At 36.8% G+C, this 23,192-nt stretch overlaps 1 protein-coding gene across 10 annotated transcripts in view; it reads right to left on the minus strand.

Moving 5' to 3' along the window:
- Positions 1 to 234: 234 nt before the first annotated feature.
- Positions 235 to 23,192, minus strand: part of tmod (tropomodulin) — a 73,881-nt gene continuing 50,923 nt past the window's right edge. For 3 of the 10 annotated variants that reach the window (XM_069134651.1, XM_046618102.2, XM_046618110.2), the window contains exons 2-9: positions 19,325 to 19,477; positions 18,596 to 18,763; positions 18,152 to 18,278; positions 17,596 to 17,816; positions 17,223 to 17,377; positions 16,997 to 17,093; positions 16,611 to 16,758; positions 14,042 to 14,190 (exon numbers count right to left, since the gene is read on the minus strand). In XM_069134651.1, the coding sequence (XP_068990752.1) occupies positions 14,057 to 14,190; positions 16,611 to 16,758; positions 16,997 to 17,093; positions 17,223 to 17,377; positions 17,596 to 17,816; positions 18,152 to 18,278; positions 18,596 to 18,763; positions 19,325 to 19,477 (1,203 nt within the window). In that variant the 3' untranslated portion in view covers positions 14,042 to 14,056. Of the gene's footprint in view, positions 2,278 to 8,301; positions 8,358 to 12,728; positions 12,808 to 14,041; positions 14,191 to 14,762; positions 14,800 to 16,610; positions 16,759 to 16,996; positions 17,094 to 17,222; positions 17,378 to 17,595; positions 17,817 to 18,151; positions 18,279 to 18,595; positions 18,764 to 19,324; positions 19,478 to 19,764; positions 20,012 to 20,107; positions 20,483 to 23,192 lie in introns of those variants that run through there. The other 7 variants (XR_006882280.2, XR_006882281.2, XM_046618106.2 and 4 more) reach the window with 7 other exon arrangements.

Consider the following 23,192-nt stretch of genomic DNA (forward strand, 5'->3'; position numbering starts at 1 on the left):
TGGCCAAAGGCCGTGATTATTTTTTAGCTCATCTTTCAATTCGGCGAATTCGTACGTAAGCCGATTTTTCGTCGCTTGTAGTGTGGATTATAATTATATAAATAACTCGAATTATTTCAAGGTGAAAAAACGAAGTGTAGTAAAATAACGTAAGAAAAAGCATTGGCCACTCGTTCGATTAGCCGCGCGTATCGACCTAAGTCTATTAGGAGTAAGATCATAAGAGTTGTAATATATTATTCATCATCGTTATCCATATGATATATATTTTCAAATATTTATGTATACATACAATCGACCTAAATTTATTACATCGTGATGGTTCGCCTCGTTTTCAACGGGAACATTACAGGAGGTTAAGTTGCATCGTTTGTTTTCCACTTCTTTCTCTAATTACTTATTTAAAAATTAACGATTTTTATCACGGTGATTCAGTACAACCATCACCAACTCCATCATCGTCGTTATCATTTTCGTATTCGACAACATCATAATGGACGTTATCATTAAAATTAAAAATATTATCGTTTATTATAAATAAAAAATACATTTCTACAATAATAGTAAGTGCGGGGATTAAAACTTTTTATTATCATATTTAAATTCTTCTTTTTTTTTTTATATTATATATATCATGTATAATTTTTTTTCCTTGTCGTGTTTGTTCCTTCTCATTTCATAAATTTAAAATATATAAGTCATTCAAGAGCGACGACATCCTCGGGCGTTGCATTTCCGGTCAGAATATACACGGGCAAATTGTTTGTTTTAATTTTATTTTTTCTTGAAATAAAAAATACAGGACACTATACTTTGAGACACCTAATCGTAATTCCGTTCGCACAAAAGATCATTCAAATTATCCCTATCCTGAACCGCGAATTATGCGCTCTATCATCATTCTGTTGGTCAATTTGATTCTTTAAAGGTGAGGAAGAAAAGAAAAAAGAAACAAAGAAAATGAAAACCGTTAACACGCTGCCGCATAGGCCGAGGCAAACGCCCACTTTCGAATTTTACGCTGAACGAGGCAACATCTGTACATATAAAAAACAAAAGGAATAAATTCGTTTCCAGCCACGGGCTGAATCGCTATTCCCGGATCGCCGCATCATGACAAGAGCTCGACCCGTGCGCTGCACAAATTAATGAGCTTTGACAAATCCAATACGACAGGCGAAGCCGCGAACTGTCATATATAAATATCTACTTATAATTTCCACTCCGTCTCCTCGCTTTTTAGAACGCGTGGTTTCAAAAAACTGGCAGTGTACTGCCGAAAATTTATAATGGCTTAAGAATTGAGAAAAAAAAAAAAAAAATGACGTATACGTTTTAAAGCTACAGCTAAAAAGAAAAAAAAAGCGACACTGCAGTCAAAAGTTGCGCTTATATTTTGACGCCATACACGACCAAGGAGAACTTCTCTATCTCTCCCTCTCTCTCTCAACTCTATCTCTCGCTTTCACTCTCTCTTTCACGCAGACACACACACACACACAAACCCTCACTCTCTATCCCTCCCGCTCTTTCTTTCGCTTTCTCTCTCTCTCTCTCTTCAAAGGAAAAGATTAAAAATTAAAAATAAATAATTAAAACGACGTAAGCTTGATGGCAGACACCAGAAATACTGGACGATTAAGCAAGACAAATTACGATTGCGTACTGCATCCTAATTTTCCGGAAGCGAATTGCAGGATTATTAAATATTCAAGATTCTATGAAAAGACTACGATTTGTTTTTGTTTTTTTTTTTTCTTTTATTTCTTCGCCGACGCCGTTTCCATTCCAACTAGGCCTTAGGTCTTCTGGGCGTAGGACGCCATTCTTCGGTAGGATATAATCCGCATCTCTTTGGTCTCGAAGAACCCGATGCACCGATCTTTGCGATCTTCGGAAGATTAAGCCTCGGTTTCTTTTTCGCCCTTGTTCTCAAATTTTTCATTTTTCCACAAGACAACGATGGTTTCTCGCAGTAACGACTCGGTCTCTCCAACCACAGCCTCGAAATACCGAATATCTTTCGTGAAATTGTGGAAACCACATCAGCCGTGAGTTGCTCGATATAACATCAAATTTTTACACCATGGTTCTTCGAGGCAAGCTTTTCTCTTTTTTCTCTTTCGTTTCGTTTTTCGACAAAGTTTGAAGCGGTCGAACTGCGATATAAGAATACCAAGACAGCGGATGATGGCGAAGATTTTCCTTCATGTTCCTAGTGCATTGCCCAGCCTATAGTGTAGTTACGAGAAGCCCTCCCTGTGCGGCGTAAACGGTCTGAGAAATAAAAGAGAAAAGAAAACTCGTAAATACTTACACCTATATCCTATACTAAAATGTTTGGACGTGGTTGCGGTGAGCGAAGAGGATGAATGATATGTGAGTGTGAGTCTAAATCTATAACAAATAAACATATACGTTACTCAACTGTCGAAGAAATTTAATCGAATTACAGCGGAACCTCGTTCTCGTCAAAACAAGATTCTACCGCAGTATGTGAAGGTGTGATGAGATATTATTTATATGAAAACAATTATTATTATACGTGGTTAGCCGTTAATTGAAAAATCGCGATGTGCTCCGTCCAAGCATGAATCATACGGAATAATGTTTGCTCCATATGCAAAGGTATGTTGCAGCAGACGTCGAGGACGGAATATAATTTAGCACCGTTTACGCTAGCGAAGTTTGTCTGCGCAACAAGACGAACCGACGTAGGTATAATTGATTCAGAAATTCAGTCGCGGAGTAGGAAGGATGTTGATTGACGTTGTGGGGTTTGTCGAACAGATGCGGAGTTAGCCAGACTTGAGAATTATTCCGCAACTCTGTGATAACAGTTCGCGAAACGTTCGCGACTTTCTACCAACGATCGTAAACTATATGCACGTGAATTCTAGATAAGAAAAAAACTGCTCCGGAAAATTTGCGACGTTAATATTATTGCAGACGAAGTCGCGAAGACAAGGATCAAAAACATTATCAACCTAACAGATTACGTCGCTATTATTTACAGGTGTGTGGGTGTAATTTACAGACTCGAACCTACACTGAGAGAGAAGATTGAAGAATGAATATCTCTACTAATCGGCACGTCACCGTTATCATCGAATCAAAAATACCACTCTCGGTATAAAGTACTCTTCGTGTAATAGAAAAAAGAGAAAAGAAAAAAAAAAGAAAAAAAAAACAGACAGACTCGAAAGTCACAAGCTTGCAAGCTCTGGAGAGTCAACGTTGGATTTAATCTGTAATCGATGTTACGTTTATAATTGAATTATGACAAATTAAAAGCCCCCATACTTCAATAACGCATTGCAAATATACAATGTATCGCTCCAATTGAATATTTTTTCCGAAGTAAGTCCGAGATTTAGTGCAATCGTACCTCAAGCCTCGCTCTTGTCGATAACGATTTAACTCGAAAAAAAAACAACTGATAATATTACGATTAGTGTATATCTGCGTGAAAATTACTGTACCTAAAATTTGGGTAAAATTAGGTGCAAATGGTATGACATGTAAGGAAAGGAGGATCAACAAAGTGCGACACATCGTTAGAGATGAAGACAACGATTATTATTCAACAATGGTCCCAGGTGGATAGATCCCAAGAACCGCTGTAATTATACGCGAAGTAGATAGACACTGCTATATATATACATATATATATATGTATATATTTTCCCGCAAAGGGGTAAACATATTATGCAGCCCTAGGCAATGCCCTGTCACAACAGCGCATTATCACGTCACGGTTCAACCGGGTCTGCGCAGGTTAAGGAGACCAGAATGCGACATTCTATGTGAAAGCTCGAAATCCCCGGTGACCTCACGCCTCGTCAGAATTCTAACGCAATTACGTAACTCGCATAAGTGTGCGAAAGCTGCTCGATATTTATTGTCATCGCCGTAAAACCCTTTGAATTATCCAAGGCGGAGGGAAAGAAACGGCATTAAGGAGGTTGGTTTCTAAAAATCGATACTTGTTATTAATTTCGTTAGGAGATACTCGGACATTACGTGTTTAATCAACTTGTTTCATTCGTAAGCTAAGAAGCTCCCTTCAAAAATATAAAAATAGGAAACAGCGGTGTTGTAAAGAAAAATTTAAATATCGATGCTAATTATTTCTAATCGCAGCAAAACGGTTATAAAAATTAAACAGATTTGTTCGATTTCAATTTTCAAACAGATTTTCTTTCATCCGAGTGCTTAATTCAATATTACCATTCGTAAGCAGCTTGACAATATATCGATTTGTTTATTCAATGTACTAGCTTTATCGTAAATAAATTAATAGAACGTATCTATTTTTGGTGAACGAACTTTTTTAAAGAGCACTGTGTTTCAAAAATCGAGGAAAGACTGATTGCGCAATCAACTCGCGTTATCAAGCTGCTTGTTTTCAGACCATTCCATTTCAAAAGATCTTATTGCAAATTGATCACGGATAAATGAATGAAATTTCAATCTATAATTCATTAACCGGCAGCTTTAGGAATAATTTTTTCCCATACACCGCAGTTGTACCATGATTAGAAAGGTTTTCAAAGGTGGCCAAGACGACTTTCCCTATAAAATTTGTAAATTATTTTATAACGAAATTAGTGTTAATTTACTATCGGAAGACGGGAAATTGGGAGGAAAATTCCTTAACCATATACACCGCGTGTATGAGAGGGTGCGTTTTACGCATAACCAAGTCTCGAAACTCTCAGGTCGGAACTCGGATTAAGGAGTCTACGTTAAATCTACCGGATACTGCCGCCGTTCAACTTACAACTTGTTGGAAGCTGAGTTGCCAAAGTTTTCATCGAAATAGCGTCGGCCTCGAGGCGAGCTGCAAGGAGGAGAAGGAAAGGGACGGTAGATTGCAAATTAAATCTTTGTGTACCTACTTCGGGAAGTAAGGCAAAGATTAGAAAGCGAAGGTTAAAGGCTTAATTGCAAGAGTTCGCCAATTTCCACGCACGAACAGATACCACGTATTTTCCAAACCCGCGACAAATTTATACAAGAATCCAGAATCCGGCGAGACACGCGAGTCAAGTATCGTATTATATATATCCGCGATTAGGCTAAAGCGATTCGAATCCAACTCAGTTTCACGTCCGAATGAATATTCGATTTCTGGAAAAGGCCAAAAACGATCCGCGTAGCTGAATACGAATCTTGTCATTTCCTATTCGCAGCTTAGTTTTCTCTCGCAGAGTTTGGATTGAGCACAGGCATCGCACACATAACACACGGGGTGTCGGGAAATTGCCAAACTCGCGACGCGTCCGCTTCGACCTAATTCGCAGATATCTGTTTTCCTAAAAAAGCGCGCCTTTGTATCTCACCTCATGGTTATAAATTGCATTCAATTCGGAGTTCTCGTAGTACCGAAACCGTGACGAATTTAAGTACAGAGATCGTACTTCCGTCGGTGAAAATTGTTCTCGATAATCGGGTAGAAGTTATTTTAGTAATCGAATAAATTAAATTTATGTATATAAAGCGCTGAAAATTTTCGGAAACGGATCCAGAGGATTTCATTCAAGCGAAGTCTAAGTCAAATCAATTTCGACGATTGCACGTTCCTATTTATACATAAACTAAATAACACGAGATACGTGAATAATATTTCAAGCCGCTCAAATTTTTAACGTAGTCTTGTAAAGATTTGAATGAAACCCTGCACGTGTTTCCCGATTCAAAACGTCGTAAGGTACGGTAATAATTTGATGAACCTTCGAGCGGTGTGAAAACCATCTCGTGGAAATTCATTGCGGGTGATTCGTAAGGTGTGGATTTTCAAACACCCTGTAGATGACAGGCTGGCGATGATGGATAAACGGTGTTATCTATGGGCATACGGTTGATCCGGTTGGGGAAACCATAGCAAACCACCGTCATCCGAAACGCTCATTTACGTGTCTGGTAATCAACAGTTGGTATTATCGGACCAGAAACCCTGCCACCCTGGGTGAACCGAATAGCTGGGAATAATACGCGACCCTTCCTAATGCTCTGGCATTGTTCAATAATTGCCTTTGCACCCGCACGGATCAAACCTCGCGCAACTTAAATTTGCAATTAGTTGAATGAAAGCAAGCAAGGAACGTTATGATTCTAGGTTAAAACACCGGTTGAATTTGCTCGATTAATAAATGCTGCGTTAGCTTCTCATATTACGTAGGGTGATACTAGCTACAAGTTTTAGAAAAACAAAATTCACACACGTACATTCGCATTCTGTTTAACTGTACGTCATTTTCTATTCATTAAATTTTCTAAAACAACGAATTATTGATGTTAGAAACATACGAAAATTTTTTATCTCTAGCCTGACCTAACTGACTGTAGGAAAAATTTTCTGATTAATCTTGTAGCCTAGGTAAAGATCTTCATTCAATTTCTGAATTAAAAGGGAAGAAAAGGCAGATTATTGATACGGGAATGAATTACGTAGAGGTTCATCGATCCGACCGATAATCTTGACTGCGCCTCGATATTGCTGCATTAGCCGGCAAGACTACAATATGAGGGGTTATAAAATTGCAGCAAGTAACCGATGAGTAGTAGCGATAAAAAAGTGAGGCATGAACCTTGTTACTGAACGTTGAAATTAATCTGAAAGACTAGCCGGATCCGTGGCACGGGCATGATATGCATATTTCCAAGATAGCTCGGAACCCCGATGCCGTTATACTTAGCGTACAAGCATTACGTGTTCAAATAACAGGTACCAGCGGCAATCGCTGTTTCATTTTATATTTTTTTTCCTCTTTATCTTTGAACCAGGGGCGTACACAAACTAAATTTCAATTTACAAGGAACGGCAATGATCTGACACGATTTCCGGTTGTACCGAAGAATAGGAAAAAATTAACTAAAGGCAAAGAGAAAGAACTGTAAATATAAAGTTTGTTGGGGCCAGAGCTTGCAAAAATGCTGTTTACACCTTAGGAGGAAAACATTCACGAAATGACATATATGTAATTGTTAGAGAACCGTTGTATTTAGTTTTTCAAATAATTATTGATTTTCGACTTGATCAATGTTTGTGAATTTAATACTTGTACGAGTTTAATGAATATTTAGAATGATAATGATTTTTTTCAGTTTCATTTCTTCTAGGTGCGAAGGATATATTTCATTGAACGTCGATTCACCTTGCCGCTGATATTTGAAAGAGCGTCATTTATAATTACGAACGTCATGATAAACAAACACGGTTCTATGTGAAAACATCAATACATTAAAGTTGTGTCAATGGGAATTTTTATGATTACTTACAAACGTAGTGGAGGAACAAGACGAATAATTTTTTCTAATAATATTCACTTTGATGCATGGTATAATCAGTTATGTAACTACAACTAAATTCTTTAAAAGTAACTTGTGGGTGAAGAAAAAAAAATTGCAAAACTATTAAAAAAAAAAAGAGGTTATTTGCGAATAAATATCCAAAACATGCAATGGCGACGCAGAGTTATTCCACATCGTGAAAATACATGGAAATGGTTATGGAAAATGAAATAAGTGATTATTTAACAAGAATGAAGAGCGGGTGAACCAAGTGAAGCCAAGATCTTTCGAATCCAGTACTATATTCTAAAAATGACTGGATGAAAAAACTAGTTTCAAACGTATACTGCCCATCGGAACAGTTGCGCATGTACATTTGTTCGTATGAAAAAAGAATGTTAGATTATCGAACAAATTGCATCAACGTTTAAACGAAATTGACGAAGAATCTGAACTTCTAGCTTGGTAATTAAAATAAAATGATTGTAAGTGATGACTGTGAAATTACAACTCGTCAAAGTGATCGCGGGAAGTTTCTCTACCTTATTGTAGCATCCTTAATTCGTCATTCGCGACATCTTTGTCACGACAAAAATGTAAAATGAAATATTAAAAAATGAAACTGATGAATAGATTAAAAAATGAAAGTCATTTCTCGAAAAATAAACCGCGAGACCGAAAGTCTCTAAAAATACGGTTTGTCTCAATAAGGTCGATCCTCCCCGAAAATCTCATCAACTATGATCTTCGTATCCAAATGAAGAAAGATTCTCGCGTTGTAAAAGCAACGCGTGCAATTTCATTCGGTGAAGTTACACGTTGACTTAAATGAAGCGCATTTCGCCTCGACATGTGAATTATTATACATTCAAAGGAAAGGAAAGATCAACGTTGAAGTATATAAATTTACGTATAAAGTGCGTCACTGTGCATGTAAGATGAAAATTGTTTTTTTTTTTGTCTCTTAGTTAAAGGATAGGATAAAGAGTATTGATTGTACAATACCTAGGCGAACGCCTCATCGCACTAGGATGTCGCTGCCCCGACCCGGGACTGCCGTACTGCAACAAATACCCACCCCCCACGTCATCATCTGCATTCATCTCGCAAACTTAAAATTTTTTAACAAATATTAATCTACAACATGCTAATCGGGGAAAACTTTGTTTGCGCTTCCTTCCCTTTCGCTCCGAGCTCTCCGCACAACGTGAATATTTATCCGATTCGTACGCGTCGCGAATTTCATTTATCCAGAGTTTAACACGACTCTTTTTCAGGTCCAGTTTCTACCTTTTATACGCGACCTTCGGTACTGGTCAGAAATAAACGATGACGAGAAATTAGTGAAACTGGATTAGAGATGAAGAAACATAATTTCACTAATTGAAAAAGAAAAAACCATAATTGAAGATAAATCCAAACATCATGGACTCGTAAGTTGCAATCTCATTAGTTATACGTCTGCATTTGCAATGAAATTACACTAAAAGTTTCACTACTGCAATTGACGATGTAAATAATTGATATCCAAACGCAAATATAGGATAAATCAAATAGATAATTAATTCGATATTTTTAATATTTTGCAGAGAACGTTTACAGAGGGAGAGAGAGAGAGAGAGAGAGAGAGAGAGGGGAGAATAGCGCACGATCCACACGGCCAGCGAGCTTTTAATGCGGGGCAATAAATTCGACATATCGATGCTGTTGCTGTTAGTGATAAAAATCAACAATAAAACATTATCATTAGTACTTATTAATTGTAGGAGTTGTGACGCCACGAGATTAAGCATATTAAACAAATATTTTAAATACATTTAACAGCAAATATTTGCATCTGTTGACTTTTTTTTTAACGTAAAAAATGTACGGTATGCTATTCACAGATTTGTGGATTACAGAATTTAGATAAAATTTATGCGTCAGTTGAACGTCAATTCGAACGATAAAATTGAAAAGAACGAATCCATTCATTACATTACAAAAACCGCTATAGTGTGTCTAAAAAGTTTAGAAAAAAATCAAATCATTGATCACAAATTAAGAAAACAAATGTACTGATCATGGTGTTACTAGATGTGTGATTGATATCAATTATAAATCAATAACACCCACGAAACATACAATCAACACGTTAATACAGGGTATCAGAAAAAACAAACGGAAAACAACACAACACTCTGAAACGTGAAAAACACATCAGTTAGTGAATAAATATACAGACACACACACACACACACATATATATATGTATTTATATGTAGGTATATGTACGCAAACGTATAATTATATACATATGGCACATTGAACGCATAGCTGCATTAGGTTACGTTCGGCGAAATTGGTATGTGCTATGTGAAATTGTCCTCTAATCACATTAGGTATTCATTTGCTTCCTTCTTTTCTGTTTTTTCTTTTCTCATTTTAATATACTCAAGAATATTTACAGACTGTCATTGGCCCACCAAGTCTTAAAACGATAAGTAATCAAACCGCATAAAATTATAAACATTCTCCGCAATGGCGCCTGGTAAACGAAATTTTAATCAGTCGAAAGTTATTATGAGGTACTAAAAATTCGTACCAATAAAATTTGCAAATTTTCATTCCGTCCTTATACTTTAATCTGAAATACAATCTTGAACCGCGTAATAAAGTAGATTAAAGAAATCTCATTTTTACGATAATAAGTTGGCTTGGTATAAGAAAAAAAAGGGCTCGGAATTAACCAAGAAAAAAAAAAAGAAAAAAAATAACCACTATCATTCCTGTTATAAGCGACGAAAATGAGTTTAATACGGACGACGAAGGGGCGGCATTGAAATTTCGAATTTGAAAAGTTCCGAAAGCGCCAAATTCCAAACATTTTGATGGCGAAACTTGAAGTAAAGAAATCAAACTTTGATGGAACAACAAGGTTTCAAATGTTCCGAAATCCCACGGCTCACAGTTCCGAAAGAACAAAATGCCAAAATGGCATAACTTCGACAAATCAAAGTTTCGGAAGTGCGAATATTGAAAAATTAAAAAATTTTAAAACATCGAAATTGCGAAGGCTCGAAAATTTTCAATTTCGTAAATTTCCGGCTTGATGAAATTTCGCCACTTAGATCTTTCTTTGTTTTGGATTTTCGATAATCTTACGTTCGTAATTCCGGTCATTGCGATTTTCGGTTTCTCTGATTTCTTACACCCGCTCATTGCGTAAACTACGCTGTGCGAGTAAATTCTAATTTTCCGAACATTACTCTACCGAAACATTATTTTTCCGAATTTTTCTCCATCAGAACTTTGAGCCGTCGAGTTTCTAACTATTCGAAATTTTGTTGTTTCGTAAAAGTTTGATTTCTTTCAAGTTTCGGCACCAAAAAATTCGTAATTAGGCGCTTTCCGATCTTTTCAAATTCGGAAATTCAACCGCGCCCCACGACGAAGGGTTGGATGAGAAAATTCAATTTGCCTTCGATTTCCCACTGTCTCTGATGTAATCCTCCCGGCCCGTAATCACACCTGCCAAAACATCCTGACATCCATCTATGATACGTCAAGTTTACTCCTTGGCAGCTGATCTAAATATCAGAGCGTCTCACGCGATTCTGGAGGCTTGGCGTGGAAATCGGCATTCAAGACTCAATCAGGAAACACACCCTGCCTACATTAGCGTTAAATAATACGCGGAATGGCAGCGTTTCATGCCGCGATGCAATTACCTCGACTACACGAATCCTGGTTCCATATGCATCCGTAACTCTATAATTTACAACTTTACTCCCGAGATATATAGGCGTAACTGCATATATTGTGAATAAACTAATGCAGCCTTAACGCCCGATTGCCTTATACAGTACGATTCTCGCGAGCGAATGGACCATGAAATTTCAATCACGGTAAGAATTCTTCGTATTAAAACCATTTATTATTCACTCCGGCAGTTTGCTTACTCTTCTTTACTCTCACGTTCTTCATTCATTCGGAACAATGTAAGTTGATAAACCAGGTACATTTGCCGTTTTACCCGGCAGGTAAGCGATGACGAGAATTCGTTAAAATCCCTCAATCTTGATTGAAAGTCAATTTATTTCACTATAGATTGTATTCCAGATGATTTGCCGACTTACAGCGAACATGTTGCGATAGATTGTTTCGCTAAAATTTCGAAACATAATTTAATATGCATCTTTTTTTTAAACATCCATCAATTGGAAATAACAAACAATTTAGATACCCAATACCTGCGGAATTTTCCATACAACGAGTGAAACAAAATTTCAAGTTTTATATTGTAAAGTTGCTGCACTTATCCCTAAATACAATAATCGATCATATCGTATGTGTTTTAACTCTCTGTTTGTATGATGTAAAAAAATGAGTTCATCAGCTTGCAAAATATTCGGTATCATCTACACTCGTATAATTTTCAAAATAGTTATACTTTGGATCCTTTGTGACCGATTGTTATTTACCAAATTAATGAAATTGAGGTATTTTGTGGGGTCTGTGTAATGTATTCAAGGTTTGCGAAAAGGCGACTGTCATTATATTCGTTGTAAACCGTAATGGAAAATTTATAATTCTGCGACCGAATCAGGCGAAGGCGTGTTTGCACGGGGAATATCATCGTTGCGCTATGTAAAAATAATTTTGTACGCGACAAATAACACGACAAATTTGTTGGATTTAAAATGAAAAAATTCGGTGGCCGCATCGAGCGTGTTGACAGTTTATTGTTATTGGTTCTACAGATTGTCCACGGATATAAAATGCAGAAATTTACAGAATCTATTTAATTTTAGTTCTTCTAATCACAAATTTCATTTAACGATATTATATTTTACTTTGCTCCATTCGTGCACATATGAATGTTTTTTGTTCATCAATCAATTCAGAATCGTTGGAAGAATTCATTCGTTACCGAAATCACTTGAATTTTTCGAATTTTCCACAAAACGAAATTTACTTTTTGCATAAGATTCTAATAAAAACTCACTTTAATAATAATTATTCAATAATCAACGGTATGGAATATTTCCTTACGGAAGAATGTGGTGAAAATCATGCTCAAATTTAAGTACATGACATTAGCAATGTGCAAATGTTATCCCGTAGTTATTTAACCGGTACGCGATGTCGAAAAATGAAATCAATTAAGTGTAAAGGTCATTGCCTAACATGTTCTACGAACGGAGATAAAGAATTGTAGGTATACGCAAATAGAAATACCTTGGACAATCATGCCAACGATTGCATGCCTGAGAAGGCATTCGTTCCTTAACGAACAATTTTACTTCAATATAGCCGTACCTACATGTTATAAATATATCTCTACGCATATCTATGATCTAAGCAATGTTAGCGAAGCAGCGCATTAATGATTCCCAAATCGTTGGGCACACTCTGTCGGACTATGGTATACCACGTCTTGGTGTAACTACCTTTACTGAATTAGATCAGGTTTCCTGTGGTTCATGTTAAAGAATCTGAACTGTAGCCGCAGCGTAAGGTCTTTCCGTACTGTTGGAAAAGAATTATGTGTCATGAATAATATTCAGCAGGAACTTTGTATACAGGTGTTCAATGCAGTATGCGGTAATAAAGGTATGTGAATAGATGCGAATCTGGTGGCTGTAATTCTTTCAAACATATTTCATTGATATTCTTTTCTCTTTATATCAAGTTCCGACGTTTCCTTGGGTCGATTTGCTTATCCGACTGCAAATATAAGTACCAAACGACGTGTCAATTATTGCTGGACCTAAAAAATATATCTTAGAATACAAAAATAAGTTAAACGTATGTAAAAAGTACTGTATGGTAATTCAAAATAGAATGACAAAAAATAGTTATGCGGTAAGCGAAAGATAAAAAGAGGAAAAAAGTACTAACAGTAATAAAACACGAGTAGAAAAAAATAAAGAAATCGGTTGTTTTCTTGTTAGTATCGCCACATTACTGTTACATAAAAAGTGAGAGAGAAAAAGTAACGAAGACAAAAATGTAGCGTTACCAAACTCGAGAAGATTGTCGCTTAACGAGTGGCTGAAAATGTAAAAAATGTAAATGAAATCTTGTCCCGAAAGTTTCGATATACATGTAATGTCAAAACACTGAAATATTAACCAGGTGTTGGTTGTCTGACAGCCGCCTTGAAGTGTCTCGGTCTTGGATAGTAATAGAGTTGGCAACAATTTCTGTGCCTAGAGAAAAAGTGTTCTTGTGTGTACTGCGGAGGATTCAATGTTAAAACGCGCAGTTAACGTCAGGACATTCCATGAAAAAAAATAAATAAATAAATAAAAATACATGATCCAACATCCACATCAATAAATATACGCCAGAAATATTCTAGACGAAATTTCCTTGACCCTGAATGCGCGCTCTTCGATACACCTAATTCAAAATAAAATTTACGTTCGTGATAATCGCTTTCTAAGAATTTCCTGTCACAATTTGCGCATATAAATTCCGAGTGAGATCCGATATCGGAAAGCTAGAATTCTTCAAATTGATCCTTTAACTTAAGATGCATGCATCTTTAAGAAAATCGAACAAATTACACAGAGGGTAAGATAATATCTGGGGGAGAATTATTCACGTACGAACGGTGCTTGATGGTTTTGAAACATTCTCTGTTATTCAACGTCACTTTTCAAGGTTTTCATTTTCTTTTTTATTTTTTGTTCTTTCAACGAAAAGGGGGGCATTCTTTCAACGAGTGGAGAGTTAACTTTGAAACACATATCAAAACGACATTTCAAATGGCTTACTCATTGCGCTCTGCAAGCGCCAAGTTCTGTTTTCGTTTCTTAAGGAAGTCAGCCGGAAGAATGGTGTATGTGTAATAACCTGAGCCAATTGCTACCATCGTAGCGTGTTCCCAGTATTCAACACGACAAACTGGCCACACAAATAATACGAAATTATCAAATTAATTAGATAAAGTATAATATGATAACCAAACGATCTCATTTAGGTATATTTATGGTTCTGAAAACATAACGAAATAATAACCGTATGAGATATTCGGGAATTGGATAGATTTCCTTACTGAGGTTTGAATTTGAATTTTCTGACAGTAACGGGGCAGTCGGAAAACATAATTGCTACATATATACAACAGTCAAGGGAGACTGGTGGGTTCTCGCATAAATATAAAAATGACAAGCACGAGCATCAAACACATAAACAGGTAATACAGTTCAACCTGACAAACCCGGGCAAAAATATGCCAAAGAATGTCAAAAATACCTTGAAAATCGACCCGCAGACTTTCAACCAAGGCCTGTAAATTCTAAAGCATTTCTACATAAGCAAGTTAAAATAGGTGATTATATAGAATTATTGATAGCTCTACTTTCGATCTGTACATCTCTTAAAGCTTTTCTACTACAGCAATATTATTATTATTATTGTTGTTATTATTATTGAATTAAATAAATAAAAGAAACAAATAAAATTTGATGGCGTACCGATTTAAACTACTCTATTCTTCCCTTATGTGCTTTGCTGAAAATAGAAAACATAAAATCTGAGTACGTGTATTTTATGAATGAACTCATTCGATCTTTGATACGGTAGTATGTACAGAGTAACGAAGCCAACTTATAAAATGTTTACTCGATCAATTTTCTGAACAGGGTGTCCGATGTTTATAATAGTTAAATACAGAGAATAAATTTCTTTATTCTCTTCTTACTGAGCAGCCTTCATTCTTAATGGAAAATACAATTTTCCTAGCAGTTTTGCTGACGAAGAAATATTTGATGAGAAAAAGTTGAAAAAGATACACAATCTTTCCGAAACAATTGCGTATAAAACTTATCGAAACTGCTTCAAATTTCCAAACATTTTCTTTACAAATTTTTGAGATTTTAATATGAGAAAGAAAGCAGCATAAAATTCCGAGATTTTCAAGTTGTACTGACACCCTGATATAACAAGAAAATATAAATATAATATATATATAAATTTTGATTTCATTGAAGAGAATGGTACTGTCAGTTTTTGAATAATATAAAACGCACATGTGAAGAATTCACAATTTTGGTTTACTCGTTATCCTATCAGACACAAAACATTCATTCAGAAAAATAACGATGATGATAAAATGACAATAATCACCATCCAACAAACGTTTTACAATTCATGTTGGAGCGGATTTGGATCTGTTATGAGGATGAGGTGATTAACTACAAGAATAGCGAACAACATGGTATAATAACTGACGAGCAGGGCTACTTCAGGGTCTCATAAATACCTCGATATAATGATGGCTACGAAATAAAAATGAGTGACTATTGCAGGATGATCGGACGATGAATGACTATTAATGCGACTACTTGTAACTATGAAGCAAAACTAGAAGGCTTAGAAGCTTTTGGTCGTATAAACTCCGTAGTCTCTCATACAGTTGCATCCATCTAAGCGAGAAGTTGAAATAAAAATTTAGTCAATTGAACTTAATAAAAGCTGTTAAAATTACAAATACATGTTCAAATTCATGAAATTGTTGCTTGTATGATGTTGCAGTTTCTATAATACTCTTAGAGCTGCTGGATCCGCACAAAATCATTATACCTATCAAGATCTGTTGAATTCTGTATCAAGTCTGGTATTCCAATAGCTGCAAATAATGTATGTAAATAATTTCAGTGGCGTTCATCAATTTAGTTCTCTGCTGCGCTCTGTCCGGGCTGAAATACGTTGAGTTCATCTGCCAATACTAGAAAATAAGTCTTTTGTACAAAAATAAGGAGTGTGTTTTCAATTGAACATGTTTCATGAAATAGGTGTATATGAGTCAGAATCATTCAGTTGTACAAAAGATTCATTTCAGAAAGAATCACGAATACATAATAAGCTGTAATTGTAACACAACAGTGGCGTTGTTGGTTTATTTGACCTCGAGGACTCCAACAGTTTCAATTCAATGGTTTGACTGACTTGTGGCCTCTTGAACAGCTCTAACAAAATAATTGCCTGAAAAAATGTACAGCAAGGCTAAAACCATGCAAAATCCTTAATAACCCAAAATGAAGAATATCGTTTTCTGCAAACCTGTGAAATGAGGTTTATTACAAAGTAAAATATAGGATTTCAGAGTCGAAGAATTACCGGATTGACGGGAGAGGCAATTCTAAGTAAAAGGGTGAGGGTAATAATGAATTTGAAAAATTGTATACAACGTTTGTAAAAATTGGTTGTTTGAAAAAATTCTCATCAACATCCAGTACCTCACCTTGTAATGAACCAGTAAATTAAGAAAGAAATAGAAATTGCGTATTATGCAATCGTGTAGTGAAAAGCGGAGTACTTACTCCTATCAATGTTGCGCTGTAGGTGAGCGGCGACTCTGTGCCTGGCATCATTAAATTCAAGGTGAAGACCGAGCCGGAGGAGCATCGGATTCTGCTCAACCAACTGCGTTATTTCCATCTCAATTTTGTTGCCCAGTACTTGTGATCTCTGCAAGGAAACAAATGAGTAGCAATTAATAAAGAACTTATAGAACCAGATTCCCTTTTTTTTTTAATAACAGCGTTACAGCAGATGGTTTCGCTAAACAAACAATGTATTGAGATTATACTTTAATATTCCACAGTGACTGTCAGTTCGTTAAATTGGGTTCAGATGTATCTATTTTGAGTAAAATATATCTGAACATTATTAGAATATCTCATGAATCACTTTAATCAATATTTACCTGGTTTGAGCATCTGAACTCTTCGATGGATTTTGTTTTAAGAAGAGCCTTGATGAGCCTTACTATCACAGACGGACTGATGAAATTTGTTTCAACACTGCAATAAGACAAACATTTTATGGTTAACATCTGTCAAATGTAACGGAGTTTTGTAACTGTTCAATGTTCAATTTTTACTTGATTGATGATTGATATCAGTTCGCAGCAGAATGTAACGAAAACTTACTTGAGTACTCTGAGGGTCGAATTCTTTTCGATGGCGTCAGCTAATCTGAGTGCAGTCTTGTCGGTTAGCCCGACGTTTGTCAAACTCAAGGCTTCGAGGTGTGTGTTGATCTCCAATGCTTCGAACAACTGAATGAACTTTTCGTCTGAGATGTTCTGTGGGAAACATTTTTTTTTATCGTTCCATTATCACAGAGTCTGTTCATCATTTTGAACTCTGGCTACTGGAGTATGAACAAAGAGTAAACAATATTTGACTACCAATACTACTTGCAGTATTTGATAAAATATGCAATAAGAAAAATTATCGATAGGGTTCTGCAATCCATATCGGATAGAAGAACTGGCAACAAAACGAAGTTAAAGAGACGAACCTTAATATTATTCCAATTCAGATCCGCCAACATGTGATCATCGTCGTGAACTTGTTTAATCGTTGCATCAACGTCTGTGTTGTTTGGAGGTTCCATGGGAAATACTTTGGGTTGGCTTGCCTTCGTAATACCGTCCCACCCCAGTCCGACAGGTTGGCCAGAGTTTAGTAGGGAGGCATGGTACTGGTCCTGGTTCATCATCGAGTGAAAACCGAGGATGGCTGGAATTAAAAAAATAAGTAACTTACTTTTTGAAACTTTACTCAAGTCAAACTAAATAATTTACTGTCATAACTGGATTGTGACCTCTCTCAATCTGAATGTATGCAAACTGATCCTATTTGCTTTAGCAAAATAAAGGTTATGGCCAAGTGAGAGACGTTTTAGACATGTTTCAAAAGTAGAACGACTGATATCAACACAGAGAATTGACTTAAATCACATTGAATAGTTGAATAGTGCCGTCAAACAGTTATAAAGGTTGAAAAGAGACCTTACACTGAATTTTCCAGCCTAAATTACCATTACTCAATAAAATGTTACAAAAGTTTCTTACCAGCGAGATCGATGATCTCTTCTTGAGATGCGGCGGAAAGAGCCTGTTCATATTCATCTCCAAGATCTATTGCAATTTGTTCATCTGCTTCCTTTTCTTTTTGATTATCTTGCGGTGGTGGAATCCACTACAAATGGTAAAAATTCGATACATTAATATTTGTACATATAAAATTTGCGAACAATGTATGTCGATTGATACATAATCTAGGTATAAGGTTTTACGATAATGATGTGAAAACCGTGCGATTGAATGAGAGTTTGTAATGTATGTTAAAGATATCTATATTAGGCTATTGCACAAAAGTATTATATCGTGAATCGCTCGTATCAAACCAATTTTCATGCACATGATGCCTTATACAAAGTCCTTGAAAGGCCGTGTGCAAGCTTTAGGGAGTGTGATGCTCACCCTCGAGCATAAAAATAATTAAATAACATTTACTTTCTTCCCACGAACAGTTCCGGGCACATATGGCTTCAACTCTGGGATATCAGGTGTCTCTAAAGCCTGTTTGTTGATGTGATCGATGAGCTTCTTGCGGTTTAACGGCCCTGTTGGATCTTTATCACATTCATAACTGCAACGTTGCGACGGAGGCATGAAACTATCCTATAAAACAAGCACACATAAATATATCGCTTCATTTCGCTCAATTAACAACCTGAACTTCTTCCATAGTAGTATATACATAGTAGCTATTTCACAAGCATTAAACAACGTTTTAAATCCATTGCTGTGTAAAATGAGGACAACTATTACAGTAAGAAATAATAAACTAGACTTCGAAAAACATCTGTACATTCATAATACTTGACTAATAATGCCTGTTTACCGATACGTAAGAATAATTATGAGAAGCGACGTCTTCCTATTTGTAACAATGCACATTATTTGCTGAAAAAATTTTAGTCCAAGACACAACTAGTAGGATCATTGATCATCAATTTCTAGATAAGAAATCCTTCGGATTTTCACACTTTCTTCTAGCTTCTATCAGATTTATTTCAACATACTTTTACCGAGTTTTAAGAATCCCTAAGAATCATAAGACCTGTCGTTTGTTTGTATCAAGGTTTACCCCTTGATACATCATTTGACGCCCAAAGCGGTGCTTCTGGTTTTTGGCCCATTGCTGTGAGTCTATCTACAATACGAAACAGTTTTACTCACATCTGGATCGACTTCCTTTGCAAGTATGTTTATTTCCTCGGGCGAAAGCTGTGACAGCAGATCGTCCACATCCACATCGTCATATTCGCTGAGGTCTTTGCCGTACAGCTTAGCTGCCGTTGTCATGGTGGTTGTTTTTGTCGACGCGGACGTCTGTAAAATCAAACGATCACATTAAAGTTATCTTTTTTGGTAAAATAATAAAATAACGTAAAATCAGATAAAACCAGAGCGAGAGGCACAGCTATGGATTAAAAAGTGAGTTAAAAGGAATCGTTGCACGAATAACAGATATTTGATATCCAAAAATCATCGCTTGTGTCAAAAATATGAGAACTGAGAATATCTTTTGAACGGAGGTGACGACTATTTATCGATTGTACAAAATGTGAATAGACAGGCGAATGATCTTTTTTGGTTTTTATTTATTATGAATTAACCCATTTTTCGTTAAACCGCTTTTCCATCGTCTGACGTTCGCTCGATGTCCTCCTCGGGGATCGACTGAAGCAGCAGACGATGCCAATAAATCAAACCGATGGTTAAATAAATTCGGCACTAATCCAAGCGGGCCAATACCCTTTGACCTTAATTATATTCAACAGCGCAGCCCGCGTCAGATTTTCATTGACAATTCGACTGCCAAACGTAGGTGGGCGAATATACCCGTGCACAATAATACGTATATTTCGAACGTTATTAACGAGTCAACGCAAGTTCGCGCTAGCGATATCTTATTATCGGAACGATGGAAAATACGGCGATAAAACCGATACTACGTACGCTCATCGGTGCGTCGATGTGTCCTTAAAAAAACCAACTCAGGATCGAATAACCTCACCCACTTTTTAGCGCACACGCTACCAGCACCTTTGCAGCGATTGCGTGCACACACAAAAAACGAAACACACAGGCAGACAAGCACTAGCGCCTAGAGAGTAGTCCAACTTGAGCGATTACGGCAGCGCCCTTTGACGACTATACTCCAACCGAGCTAAGAAATGTCGCGGAACGATGTATGCGCGATCGGTAAGATAAAATCGCGATAAAATATCCGGCTAATCAGTTCTGCCTTGTGGGGGGGAGGTATTTTCGGATTTTTTGGGGATTTTTTGTTTTATCAAAAATTCACCAGCCCCGTAACGGGGCCAATAATTTTACGCCGACACTTTCACGATGAATGCTACAGGCGATAAGACGAGCAGACTATAGGCGGCGTTCACTGCGCATCTTGTTCCGCGCAGTTATTGACTGCCGGCCGCTCCTGGATGATTCCCACCATATATGATATGGTACTTATAATGCCGCTTTTTGGAGCAATCGTACGTGTCATTATACCCATAATTCGCAATTTTTCAAATTAATAACACTATGGGCGTTTGCCACGGATTAGACTTCGAACGTTGATAGCTGAGGTTAGAATTAATCCAGTTACATGTGTAGGAAATCGAATACAACGATTTTAGGACAAAATTGGGGACGATCGGATTGTCAGAAATTATAGGGTACAATTTTCTAAAACAAAACACGGGCGGTAATTATGGGCAGTTGCCAGTTACGTTAGAACGGCATTGTAAGCGTAACAATTTGCTTAAAATACACAGCAAATTAACTTGACTTTGCATTCATTAAACCGTGACCTAGACCACACGCATCAGTGCACCGCATTTTCGATTGCAGACAAATAATTTCTCTAGTTTTTTACTGGGAAATCGTTAACTGATTTTATTGTAACAGTTTCATATCAGAATCTTACAACGCTGTAAAGTTATTAATTATATACCTACCAAGAAATATTGAAATAAAAGTCGAGAGAAAATTAAGAAGAATCGTGTTTTCAAATTGAATAAACCTCTTGCAATGCTTTTGAATCATCAAAATTTGATGCACCACGGAAAACATATTATCAAAACATATAGAAGAGGATTCGTTATACTTGCAAGTTATTGTTGAAGAAAATTACGAAAAATATGAATGTGTAATCAAAATGAATCCACCTCAGCGTGAAATGGTGTATATTACGATAATGTATGTATGACGGAACGAATGAAACGCGATCAGAAAATGCACGTCGGCTTTTTTCGTCGTCATAATCAATCTAAAAGTCTGTAAATATCAACATGTAGGATTTATTATCGTTCAGCTCGATGCTGTAGAATAATATGTATGTATGTTTGTATGTATGTACGTAGAGTGGCTGCCAGCCGATTTGACAGCAGGTTGCAGAACCGCGAAGCGCGCGATACGTGCTCGACAGTGGTTTGCTATTTTTAAATTCATCTCCGGCACGTTTACATCTCCATACATTTAAATCCTGCAGCTGATTAATACATGAAATGGAATGTTGTTTATCAATATCCTATAGCTGTGGGACGAGTTATGCGACTATGCTAACGTGATCGTGATAACTATTAGGCAACCGATTGTTACTGAGAACCACAATAAGTCGAATCGACGAAGTGCTCTAAAAGTCGAATGATCACCTGAGAAATCGGAAACAAAGAGTATCACATTCAAATGTGTGTAGCTGTTCACGACTACATCGAGTAATTACAGAACTTCATTGTAAATTTTCGTATTGAGGGAGTAAACGTGAACTTCGTTATGAAAAATCAACGCATCAGATCATCGCGGTTGCGTTATTATGTCAGGTTTATATCCAGAGTACTGCTGATGTTACTATGGATTACTCAAACTGATAAAGTATCAATGACACAGATAAAGATAGAATCGAACTGAAACGCGTTCGGGCCTAATTGAGGATACTTGAAATCAAACCACATGCATTATATACCGTAAAATCTGCGTATGTGATAAACGAAATGTGACGGTCATCTTGACCTGAATATGCTTTTCATTTTTATTTTCATTGTTCTCTTTTTTCGAAATAATGACAACAAGGTAGAGATAAAGTCTAATAAAACTAATGCAAATAATCAATCGGCTATTTATAAATAAAACAGGGGATCGATAAAAGCGAAAGAAAATATAATATATAGTTTACGGTGTTGACAAAGCAGGTCCTCCGCACAATTTATCGCATGTTGATTAAACACAAACAGATACGCCTAAAATACTGGAAACGGTATTTTGAATTCCATCACTGTAACAATACTAGTAGTAATGACTGTTTGAATGATCGTGTTTGGATAAAACTTCATTATTCGAGGGTAATAAAACGAAAGATGAGTAATCTATAATTCATCAGGCGTCGCGAATTGAATACGTTCGGTAAGTACTTTGCAGATAAGCAGCATATCGATAGATGCAGTAATTATCTAGTGGATTTCATCATTATAGACATCTCCAATCGATGTTCAAGCATAATGAATCTAAATTCAATTCGCCGAATAAACCGCCCAGTACAACAGTTTCAATTGATCTATTACACCCAACAAATGTTCCCAATTCCCAGAATCGACCTGGGCAATATCTATCGCAAAGCTAAGCCAACAATCGGCAATCTTAGGTACAATCATTCCCTCCTACACGATGATTCATGGAATGTGAATAACGTTTCACAATCAGTTGATATCTGTCGAACCGGTTCACCCCTCCAGCCGCAGTGGCCACAAGGTGATCGTAGTATTTTCAAGGTCACCCCGACTCTCGCGAGCCGTGACCCATCGGAAATACGGTCGGGAAAAGGGGATGAAATCATTCGGCATCATTCGGCATCATCGTCCGCGATCGTCGCGGCTGGTTTTTAAACGCAGCTCCGGGGTGGCTCCGATGGTTTCGATGGTTCGGGCGGTTTTGGCGGTTCGCGAGGTGGTGGCGGTGGCGGCGACAGGGCCGAGAATAGACCGGGCCTCCTCGGAGGCTGGCTGGCTGGCACCCTCCCAACGGTCTATACTTGGACATCCCC

This window comes from Neodiprion pinetum, chromosome 3 (assembly GCF_021155775.2).
Source record: "Neodiprion pinetum isolate iyNeoPine1 chromosome 3, iyNeoPine1.2, whole genome shotgun sequence".
Classification (NCBI taxonomy): domain Eukaryota; kingdom Metazoa; phylum Arthropoda; class Insecta; order Hymenoptera; family Diprionidae; genus Neodiprion; species Neodiprion pinetum.